We start from the raw sequence: 11763 nt of genomic DNA, 5'->3' as shown, positions 1-11763 counted from the left end.
ATGAAGCAAAATAAGGAGGGTGGGCCTTGGAGGCTGCAGGCCTGTCTATGAAGCAATAAGGAGGGTGGGCCTTGGAGGCTGCAGGCCTGTCTATAACCATGGGCTTTTTCTCAATTCATCTTTCCTTGATTCCTTGCATCCTGTCTCCTTGCCTCCTTCTCAAAACAAAACATTTGGAGAAGAAGAGGAGAGACCTTTGGACCTTCTCCTCCAATGGGGATGAGGAGAGAGGATGCAATTAATCAATCTAAAGACAAATTGAGATAGAGCTTACCTCAGTTTGGTTCAGGGGAGAAGAGCAGCACTGCTAGCTCCTAGGGGACTCCAGTATGTGTCTGTCTGTCCTGTCTGTGTGTCTGTCTGTCTCTGTTCTGTCCTGTCCTGTCCTGTCTGTATCAGAGAGTTGTACTCACTGTTTCTGCAGGAGGTTCTGCTGCTGCTGCCTGTATGACTCTACAGTGTGCTGAGGCAGAAACTGCATGAGTTCCAGAGACTCTTTGATTTTTACCAAAATCTCATATATTTCACGGCCTTTAATCTATAGAGGGAGAGAGAGAGAGGGTTGGTTAGCAGCTGGGAACACAAGATTCATATATTGTATACAATGAGCGTATCAAGGTTGGTTTTGCCAGTATGGACAGAGGACCTTTATTCTGAAGGTCAGACTTTCATTTTGAAACACTCCCCTAATTATTGTTTTTCTTTATTACATTTTCTTTTATTTTTTTCATCAAACCTTTTATTTAACTAGGCAAGTCAGTTAAAAACAAATTCTTATTTACAATGACGGCCGAACAAAAAAATCCCAAAAAGAATACAGGACAAAACACAGTCATGTTTTCTTTCTTCATGTATCCAACGAGACTGTTCTATGTTAATTGGTGTTGTAATTCTATTTCTATAGAACAGACTGTACTAATATCATCATGGGGTCAGTTAATTTCCTGAGGAAAACCAAAGGTAAAGGAACAGAGGAACATAGATAGACATAAAACTATTATACTATCAATGCTGTGGACAGACTGGACACTTACAGGCAGACAAAACACTTCCTCATCGGTGGATCTTCTTTTCTTGACGGACGACATCTGGATTCCATGGGGGGCCTGGCGGAAGGCTGGAGAGGTGAAGAAAGGGAGGAGGATGGAGGGAGGAGAGGAGGATGGAGGGAGGAGAGGAGGAGGACGGAGGGAGGGAGGAGAGGAGGAAGTAGGGAGGAGGGAGGAGAGGAGGTAGTAGGGAGGAGTGGATGACGGAGGGAGGAGAGGAGGATGGAGGGAGGAGTGGAGGGAGGAGAGGAGGTAGTAGGGAGGAGAGGAGGTAGTAGGGAGGAGTGGAGGACGGAGGGAGGAGAGGAGGTAGTAGGGAGGAGTGGAGGACATAGGGAGGAGAGGAGGACGGAGGGAGGGAGGACGGAGGGAGGAGAGGAGGTAGTAGGGAGGAGTAGAGGACATAGGGAACGGAGGGAGGAGAGGAGGACGGGTGGAGGACGGAATGGAGGACAGAGGAGGGAGGAGAGGAGGTAGTAGGGAGGAGTGGAGGACATAGGGAACAGAGGAGGAGAGGATGGAGGGAGGAGAGGAGGGGTGGAGGACAGAGGCCTGGTCAGTACATGTAGCTAACTGGGCCAGTTACACCAGTTGGACATAATATTGGTTAGAACTCTACATCAGCAAGCATATAAGATGGAAACGAGCACAGGGCAGGAGGAGAGAGACTACAGCACAGGGCAGGAGGATGGAGACTACAGCACAGGGCAGGAGGATGGAGACTACAGCACAGGGCAGGAGGATGGAGACTACAGCACAGGGCAGGAGGAGAGAGACTACAACACAGGAGGAGAGAGACTACAGCACAGGAGGAGAGAGACTACAACACAGGAGGATAGAGACTACAGCACAGGGCAGGAGGAGAGACTACAGCACAGGGCGGGAGGATTTGTAAGTCGCTCTGGATAAGAGCGTCTGCTAAATGACTTAAATGTAAATGTAAAATGAGGATAGAGACTACAGCACAGGGCAGGAGGAGAGAGACTACAACACAGGGCAGGAGGATGGAGACTACAGCACAGGGCAGGAGGAGAGAGACTACAACACAGGGCAGGAGGAGAGAGACTACAACACAGGAGGAGAGAGACTACAACACAGGGCAGGAGGAGAGAGACTACAACACAGGGCAGGAGGATAGAGACTACAACACAGGGCAGGAGGATAGAGACTACAACACAGGGCAGGAGGATAGAGACTACAGCACAGGGCAGGAGGAGGGAGATAACGGGCACAGGGCAGGAGGAGAGAGACTACAACACAGGGCAGGAGGAGAGAGACTACAACACAGGGCAGGAGGAGAGAGACTACAACACAGGGCAGGAGAACAGAGGCTACAGCACAAGGGCAGGCAGCATGCAGTGGGTGTGTGAGCGAGAAACAGAGAGAGTATAGTATGATCACAGCCAGCCAGTCAGCCAGCCAGTCAGTCAGCCAGTCAGTCAGTCAGTCAGCCAGCCAGCCAGCCAGCCAGTCAACCAGTCCTTCACCAGCTCCCAGCACTACTTACGACGTTTCATACACTCACTGGTCTTTGTTCCGTCAGTAACATGCTGCTTGCGGATGCTGTCCTCGTCCGCCTTGCGGTCTCGTCCAGGGCACGCACAGATCCTGGCCTCGAAGCAGCGTCGACCCAGCACCTGCCCTCTGCGACGTCGGAGAGACACAGTAACATTTATTTACCATCTGTAGGGAGGCCTGAGATACCAAATCAGAGCCATGTGGAGAACTATATCATATATTTATTTACACTGAGTGTACAAAACATTAGGAACACTGTCCTAATTGGTTCAATTCCAGGCTGTATCACAAACGGCCGTGATTGGGAGTACCATAGGGCGGTGCACAATTTTTGGCACCGACAACACAAACAGACCTGGGTCACTGATAATACACTCTGTTTTCTGTTGTCCTGATGCTTCTCTGTTCTCTGTGCAGATGCTAAAGGACTCTTGAGGGGACAATATAAAGTCGTGTTGGAATGAATGTCTTACTCTCTGGTTTCCAGGGTGACGATGATGAGGATGGGGCGTCGGTTCATTCCTCCCACACAGCTGGAGTTACACATGAAGTTATACAGGATGGTAGTGAACTCTGTTCCCACCTGGAAGAGAACGAGGGGAAGAATAACAACAACAGCATTTAATGAATAAAAACCTCAGGGGACCTGGAGGAGATATTAACACACAGAGAGGAGATATTAACACACAGAGAGGAGATATTAACACACAGAGAGGAGATATTAACACAGAGAGAGGAGATATTAACACACAGAGAGGTGATATTAACACACAGAGAGGAGATATTAACACACAGAGAGGAGATATTAACACACAGAGAGGAGACAGGGCTCTGATACAGTCTGTTTTAAGGGGGACAAGGAGGAGACAGAGAGGAGACAGGGAGGAGACAGGGCTCTGAGCTGTGGCCAAAGAATTAGGAATTAGAAAACTAAATTGGACATGAAACTTCTTGTGACGGTATATAAGGTCAGCCATTTTGGTCAAGGGGTTTGGCTTGTGATGGTATATAAGGTCAGCCATTTTGGTCAGGGGGTTTGGCTTGTGACGGTATATAAGGTCAGCCATCTTGGTCAGGGGGGTTTGGCTGGTATATAAGGTCAGCCATCTTGGTCAGGGGGTTTGGCTGGTATATAAGGTCAGCCATCTTGGTCAGGGGGTTTGGCTGGTATATAAGGTCAGCCATCTTGGTCAGGGGGTTTGGCTGGTATATAAGGTCAGCCATCTTGGTCAGGGGGTTTGGCTGGTATATAAGGTCAGCCATCTTGGTCAGGGGGTTTGGCTGGTATATAAGGTCAGCCATCTTGGTCAGGGGGTTTGGCTGGTATATAAGGTCAGCCATCTTGGTCAGGGGGTTTGGCTGGTATATAAGGTCAGCCATCTTGGTCAGGGGGTTTGGCTGGTATATAAGGTCAGCCATCTTGGTCAGGGGGTTTGGCTGGTATATAAGGTCAGCCATCTTGGTCAGGGGGTTTGGCTGGTATATAAGGTCAGCCATCTTGGTCAGGGGGTTTGGCTGGTATATAAGGTCAGCCATCTTGGTCAGGGGGTTTGGTTGGTATATAAGGTCAGCCATCTTGGTCAGGGGGTTTGGTTGGTATATAAGGTCAGCCATCTTGGTCAGGGGGTTTGGCTGGTATATAAGGTCAGCCATTTTGGTCAGGGTGTTTGGCTTGTGACGGTATATAAGGTCAGCCATCTTGGTCAGGGGGTTTGGTTGGTATATAAGGTCAGCCATTTTGGTCAGGGGGTTTGGTTGGTATATAAGGTCAGCCATCTTGGTCAGGGGGTTTGGCTGGTATATAAGGTCAGCCATCTTGGTCAGGGGGTTTGGTTGGTATATAAGGTCAGCCATCTTGGTCAGGGGGTTTGGTTGGTATATAAGGTCAGCCATCTTGGTCAGGGGCTTTGGTTGGTATATAAGGTCAGCCATCTTGGTCAGGGGGTTTGGCTTGTGACGGTATATAAGGTCAGCCATTTTGGTCAGGGGGTTTGGCTTGTGACGGTATATAAGGTCAGCCATCTTGGTCAGGGGGTTTGGTTGGTATATAAGGTCAGCCATCTGGTCAGGGGGTTTGGCTGGTATATAAGGTCAGCCATCTTGGTCAGGGGGTTTGGCTGGTATATAAGGTCAGCCATCTTGGTCAGGGGGTTTGGCTGGTATATAAGGTCAGCCATCTTGGTCAGGGGGTTTGGCTGGTATATAAGGTCAGCCATCTTGGTCAGGGGGTTTGGCTGGTATATAAGGTCAGCCATCTTGGTCAGGGGGTTTGGCTGGTATATAAGGTCAGCCATCTTGGTCAAGGGGTTTGGCTGGTATATAAGGTCAGCCATCTTGGTCAGGGAGTTTGGCTGGTATATAAGGTCAGCCATCTTGGTCAGGGGTTTGGCTGGTATATAAGGTCAGCCATCTTGGTCAGGGGGTTTGGCTGGTATATAAGGTCAGCCATCTTGGTCAGGGGGTTTGGCTGGTATATAAGGTCAGCCATCTTGGTCAGGGGGTTTGGCTGGTATATAAGGTCAGCCATCTTGGTCAGGGGGTTTGGCTGGTATATAAGGTCAGCCATCTTGGTCAGGGGGTTTGGCTGGTATATAAGGTCAGCCATCTTGGTCAGGGGGTTTGGCTGGTATATAAGGTCAGCCATCTTGGTCAGGGGGTTTGGCTGGTATATAAGGTCAGCCATCTTGGTCAGGGGGTTTGGCTGGTATATAAGGTCAGCCATCTTGGTCAGGGGGTTTGGCTGGTATATAAGTTCAGCCATCTTGGTCAGGGGATTTGGCTGGTATATAAGGTCAGCCAGTGGTCAGCCAGTGCTGGGACAAGATATTGTGTAAAACAATGAATTTGAATATTTTATTGCACTGTATGCTAGACAGACAGTTTTAGAGGAATGATTCCATTGATTCCATACATTTTTCAAATTATCTGCCAATATGCCAACATTCATCAATGCAGTCAGTCTACAGCCAGACACTGGCTGACATCAGCGGATGATAGGACATATACAAGTTGTAAATGCAACGAGTACTGATATTGTATCATATAATAGCAATCACAGCTTTCCAAGAAAACTCAAATGTAGACATCTATGGTCTATTTACATATATTTTAGAGGATATATAAAATTGGTATAAAACCAATATATTTATAATTATATGACAACAATTATATTACACAATTTCTGATATATCACATGGCTTATTTTCCTGCATATTAAAATCAGGATTATGTCTCTACTGCCATTCAATCCAATTAGACGGGTTTGGATTTCTCCCTGACCACTATGGCTGCCATTTTCACATTCTGGAACTTTGAGGGTTTATGACATCACATCACAAGGTTTATGACATCACAAGGTTCCAGAACCTTTGAGGTTTTATGACAACACATTCTGGAACCTTTGAGGTTTAATGACATCACATTCTGGAACCTTTGAGGGTTTATGACATCACATTCTGGAACCTTTGAGGGTTTATGACATCACATTCTGGAACTTTGAGGGTTTATGACATCACATTCTGGAACCTTTGAGGGTTTATGACATCACATTCTGGAACTTTGAGGGTTTATGACATCACATTCTGGAACCTTTGAGGGTTTATGACGTCACATTCTGGAACCTTTGAGGGTTTATGACATAGGCCCCTCTGGTAATTTAATAGGATCTCTATAGCTGTGGCCTGGTGGCAACGAGAGGGGTATGACTTTACCTGAGGTGGCTCGTAGGGGACCAAGACACTCTGACGGCCCGTGATGGAGTCCTCCAGATACTGGGAGTGGCTGTTACCCTCCACTCGGATCAGGTGACTGGGAGGGGCTATCTGACCTACAAAACACAAAATGCCATCTGCTTATCAAACAGCCAAAGCATGTTACATGTTCATATCAAAGTAGATAAATAACTTATCAATGATTTATCAATGGAAGTTTAGGCATAGTTAATAAGGTCATGGTGCAGGAAGCATCTGAGAGGTAAAGGTTAGTTAATAAGGTCATGGTAAAGGTTAGTAAAGGTTAGTTAATAAGGTCATATAAGAGGTTAGTTAATAAGGTCATGGTAGAGGTTAGTAAAGGTTAGTAAAGTTTAGTTAATAAGGTCATGGTAAAGGTTAGAAAAGGTTAGTTAAGGTCATGGTAAAGGTTAGTAAAGGTTAGTTAATAAGGTCATGGTAAAGGTTAGTAAAGGTTAGTTAATAAGGTCATGGTAGAGGTTAGTAAAGGTTAGTTAATAAGGTCATGGTAAAGGTTAGTAATGGTTAGTTAAGGTCATGGTAAATAGTTAATAACATCATGGTACAGGAAGCATCTGAGAGGGCAAACAAATGTGTTTATATTTACATTGTGTGTTTATATTTGCGTTGTGTGTTTATATTTATATAAGAGAAATTGGTTTGTGTCTTAGAGGGGGAGGGGGCATACATCAACTAACTAACCATCACTGACTTCTACAAGGACAGAATAGTGTGTAACTTTTAATTTAGGAGAGAGACATATAACTAACTAACTAACCTTCGTTGAACTCGCGGCTGAGCTCGTGGTTGGGGCAGCGTTTGACCACCTCGGTGACGTGCTCCGCCTTCTTGTAAACGGGCATGGCTCTGATGACGGCGCCCTGCGGGGGATTGGTCAGCACCTTGATCTGGATGGGACACGTCTTGGCGATCTGACAATATAGCTTCTTCAGCTCTGTAGAGTACTGCAGAGAGAGAGGACAGGTTAGTACTGCAGAGAGAGAGAGGACAGGTCAGTACTGGAGAGAGAGAGAGGACAGGTCAGTATTGGAGAGAGAGAGAGGACAGGTCAGTACTGGAGAGAGAGAGAGGACAGGTCAGTACTGGAGAGAGAGAGAGGACAGGTTAGTACTGGAGAGAGAGAGAGGACAGGTAAGTACTGGAGAGAGAGAGGACAGGTCAGTACTGCAGAGAGAGAGAGGACAGGTCAGTACTGGAGAGAGAGAGAGAGAGGACAGGTTAGTACTGGAGAGAGAGAGGACAGGTCAGTACTGCAGAGAGAGAGAGGACAGGTCAGTACTGGAGAGAGAGAGAGGACAGGTCAGTACTGGAGAGAGAGAGAGGACAGGTCAGTACTGCAGAGAGAGAGAGGACAGGTCAGTACTGGAGAGAGAGAGAGGACAGGTTAGTACTGGAGAGAGAGAGGACAGGTTAGTACTGCAGAGAGAGAGAGAGAGAGAGGACAGGTCAGTACTGCAGAGAGAGAGGACAGGTCAGTACTGGAGAGAGAGAGAGGACAGGTCAGTACTGGAGAGAGAGAGAGGACAGGTCAGTACTGGAGAGAGAGAGGACAGGTCAGTACTGGAGAGAGAGAGAGAGGACAGGTCATACTGGAGAGAGAGAGGACAGGTCAGTACTGGAGAGAGAGAGGACAGGTCAGTACTGCAGAGAGAGAGAGAGAGGAAAGGTCAGTACTGCAGAGAGAGAGGACAGGTCAGTACTGGAGAGAGAGAGAGAGGACAGGTTAGTACTGGAGAGAGAGAGAGGACAGGTTAGTACTGGAGAGAGAGAGAAGACAGGTTAGTACTGGAGAGACAGAGGACAGGTTAGTACTGGAGAGAGAGAAGACAGGTTTGTACTGGAGAGAGAGAGAGGACAGGTCAGTACTGGAGAGAGAGAGAGGACAGGTCAGTACTGGAGAGACAGAGGACAGGTTTGTACTGGAGAGAGAGAGGAAAGGTCAGTACTGGAGAGAGAGAGGACAGGTCAGTACTGGAGAGAGAGAGGACAGGTTAGTACTGGAGAGACAGAAGACAGGTTAGTACTGGAGAGAGAGAGAGGACAGGTCAGTACTGGAGAGACAGAGGACAGGTTAGTACTGGAGAGACAGAGGACAGGTTAGTACTGGAGAGACAGAGGACAGGTTAGTACTGGAGAGAGAGAGGACAGGTCAGTACTGGAGAGAGAGAGGACAGGTCAGTACTGGAGAGAGAGAGGACAGGTCAGTACTGGAGAGACAGAGGACAGGTCAGCACTGCAGAGGGAGAGACAGAGTAGTTAGGTCTAGCTAGGTGGAGTACAGAGAGACAGGTTAAAAAAAACAGGTCAGTACTTCAGAGAGACAGGGGGAGACAAGTTAAAATATAATACAATATACAAGAATTAATAACAGTGACCTTATAACCAAATATAATCAACACATTCTAGATTATAGCCTTCAAAACAAATGTCAATAATACAAGATAACAGGCTTAGCAGTGCCTTTAAAAACATCTGTTGCCTAGTTACCCTTCTTGCCTGGTTACCCTTCTGTTAACAGGCTTAACAGTGCCTTTTAAAACATCTGTTGCCTAGTTACCCTTCTTGCCTGGTTACCCTTCTGTTACCAGGCTTACATTGCCTTTTAAAACATCTGTTGCCTAGTAACCTTTCTGTTAACAGGCTTAGCAGTGCCTTTTAAAACATCTGTTGCCTAGTTACCCTTCTGTTTTTCCCTGGAGCACAGAGGGTTAAAGACAGGCCTGTGATTATGGTGCACACACACACACACACACACACACACACACACACATACACACACACTCTCTCTTCATCATAGGGATTTGTGTTGATTGAGGCCAGTGTGTATGTGGATAGATGATACACACCTAGTTAATGTCTCTTGGTACAATGAGCCCGAAGCAGTAGCCAGGCACTTCCAGAGGAGTGGTGCCATAATTAACTGCCCTGCTTTAACTCTGGGCCTGGTTTTCACCTTTCATCTTCAAGATTAGGGGACACGACACAGTGTTTCCATTTGATGGTGAATGCTTGGTACTTCCGGAGGTTACTTATCTAGAACTTAACTCAGTGACGCTGTATTGTATTTGGTCATACTGTATGATGAGTCTTAACGATGAGGTCAGAGACAAAGATGGGGTTTGCAACATCCTGAACTTAACTTCCTGGCTGACACAGCATCTGACTAAAGTTGAGGCATTGACCACAGGAATGGAAGTGTCCTGACAGGAAGTCCTGCGCCACTAACAACAACGTAGCTTCGGCTACTTAAAGTGCCACTCAGAAGTTGAATCCTGATGTTCATACCGTTTCTGTATCATACCCGAATCTGCACACAAGGAGCAATATTTAAACTACGATTTATATTGTTTTAAGCAACAACAACTATTTAGGTAACAGGGATCTCAATCCAGGAAGTGGATTGAATGTCTCAGCTGTAACCATGAAGCTTGACATCTAGCAAACATTACATTTGAGTTATTTACCAGAGGCTCTTATCCAGAGCGGCTTACAATAGTGAGTGCATATATTTTCGTACTGGTCCCCCTGTGGGAATCGAACCCACAACCTTGCCGTTGCAAGCGTCATACTCTACCAACTTGAGCAACACGGGACCTTCCGAAAACATACCTGGACCAACCTGAGTTGGATATCATTTATTAGATTTATTATAGTTATACTTCAATTATACACAGAACTAAAATATAAACACAACATGAAAAGTGTTGGTCCCATGTTTCATGAGCTGAAATAAAAGATCCCAGAAATGTTCCATACGCACAAAAAACTTATTTCTCTCAAATGTTGTGCACAAATTTGTTTACATCCCTGTTAGTGAGCATTTCTCCTTTGCCAAGATAATCCCTACTACACCTGACAGGTGTGGCATATCAAGAAGCTGATTAACAGCATGATCATTACACAGGTGCACCTTGTGCTGGGGACAATAAAGGGCCACTTTAAAAATGTGCAGTTTTTTTCACACAACACAATGCCACAGATGTCTCAAGTTTTGAGGGAACAGCAATTGGCATGCTGACTGCAGGAATGTCCACCAGAGATGTTGCCAGAGAATGTAATGTTCATTTCTCTACCATAAGCCGCATCCAACATCCTTTTTCAGAATTTGACAGTGTCCAACTGACGCCAGTGTCCAACTGGCCTCAAAAACGCAGACCTACTATGTGTACCGGGCAGATGGCAGACAGCGTGTAGGGCGTTGTGTGGGCGAGCAGGTTTGCTGATGTCAACGTTGTGAACAGAGTGCCCCATGGTGGAGGTGGGGTTATGATATGGGCCCCATGGTGGAGGTGGGGTTATGGTATGGGCCCCATGGTGGAGGTGGGGTTATGGTATGGGCCCCATGGTGGAGGTGGGGTTATGGTATGGACAGGCATAAGCTACGGACAATGAACACAATTGCATTTTATCAATGGCAATTTGAATGCACAGAGATACCGTGACGAGATCCTAAGGCCCATTGTCGTGCCATTCATCTGCCACCATCACCTCATGTTTCAGTATGATAATGCACGGCCCCATGTCGCAAGGATCTGTACACAATTCTTGGAAGATGAAAATGTCCCAGTTCTTCCATGGCCTGCATACTGACCAGACATGTCACCCGTTGAGCATGTTTGGGATGCTCTGGATCGACTTGTATGACAGCGTGTTCCAGTTCCCGCCAATATCCAGCAACTTCGTACAGCCATTGAAGAGGAGTGGGACAACATTCCACAGGACACAATCAACAGCCTGATCAACTCTATGTGAAGGAGATGTGTTGCACACCCCTACTATTTTTTTTAAGGTGTCTGTGACCAACAGATGCATATCTATATTCGCAGTCATGTTAAATCCATAGATTAGAGCCTAATGAATTCATTTCAAATAGACTGATTTCCTCGTATGAACTGTAACTCAGTCAAATCTTTGAAATTGTTACATGTTGAGTTCACATTTTTGTTCAGTATTATAAGTGTATTTGGAAATACCCCGGTAAAAACAGTATATTGGCCAAACCTAGTTGAGTGATTCACAAAGTCCTACCTATCTACTGTACAGGAAGTGACACTCAGAGGAAGTTGCTCACCTTCAGGCATTCAAACAAAACCATACAGTCATAAATAATACATGTGCTTTCTGCCTCACTGGCATTCTAAGAAAGAGAAAGCAGAAAGAGCGCAGTCAGAAAGAAAAGAGAAAATAGCTTCTTCCAGCCATGACCGTGCTGACTAAACGAACATTTCAGATCTGTACCACTACTACTACTGTTACTGTTACTGTTACCACTAATACTACTACTGTTACTACTAATACTACTACTACTACTGTTACTGTTACTGTAACCACTACTAATACTACTGTTACAAATACTACCAAACTAACCTCATTACTACTGCTTCTACCACTAATACTACTGTTACTACTACCACTAATAATACTACCACACTAAATTCATTACT

The 11763-nt window shown here is 46.0% G+C and overlaps 1 protein-coding gene across 1 annotated transcript; it reads right to left on the bottom strand.

Annotated features, from left to right (window-relative positions):
• Positions 1 to 409: 409 nt before the first annotated feature.
• Positions 410 to 7275, bottom strand: LOC115182438 (tumor protein 63-like). Its single transcript, XM_029744030.1, has 6 exons — positions 7077 to 7275; positions 6278 to 6393; positions 3041 to 3150; positions 2575 to 2693; positions 1035 to 1117; positions 410 to 538 (listed from the first exon to the last, which is right to left on the bottom strand). Exons 1-6 carry the CDS (start codon positions 7159 to 7161, stop codon positions 410 to 412), a joined length of 642 nt encoding a protein of 213 aa, XP_029599890.1. The 5' UTR covers positions 7162 to 7275.
• Positions 7276 to 11763: the final 4488 nt, after the last annotated feature.

Source organism: Salmo trutta, unplaced genomic scaffold (genome assembly GCF_901001165.1).
Source record: "Salmo trutta unplaced genomic scaffold, fSalTru1.1, whole genome shotgun sequence".
NCBI lineage: Eukaryota > Metazoa > Chordata > Actinopteri > Salmoniformes > Salmonidae > Salmo > Salmo trutta.
The sequence above is the reverse complement of the archived record's forward strand: the minus strand, read 5'-3'. Positions and strand labels throughout refer to the sequence as shown.

What these genes read in the sequence shown, in the direction of transcription:
- LOC115182438 (XM_029744030.1), bottom strand. Translation starts at nt 7,161, where the DNA reads ATGCCCGTTTACAAGAAGGCGGAGCACGTCACCGAGGTGGTCAAACGC. An exon ending in TCCCCTACGAGCCACCTCAG is followed by an intron (nt 3,151 to 6,277) that starts GTAAAGTCATAC and finishes GTTCTCTTCCAG; the next exon opens with GTGGGAACAGAGTTCACTAC. An exon ending in AGGAAGTGTTTTGTCTGCCT is followed by an intron (nt 539 to 1,034) that starts GTAAGTGTCCAG and finishes CTCCCTCTATAG; the next exon opens with ATTAAAGGCCGTGAAATATA.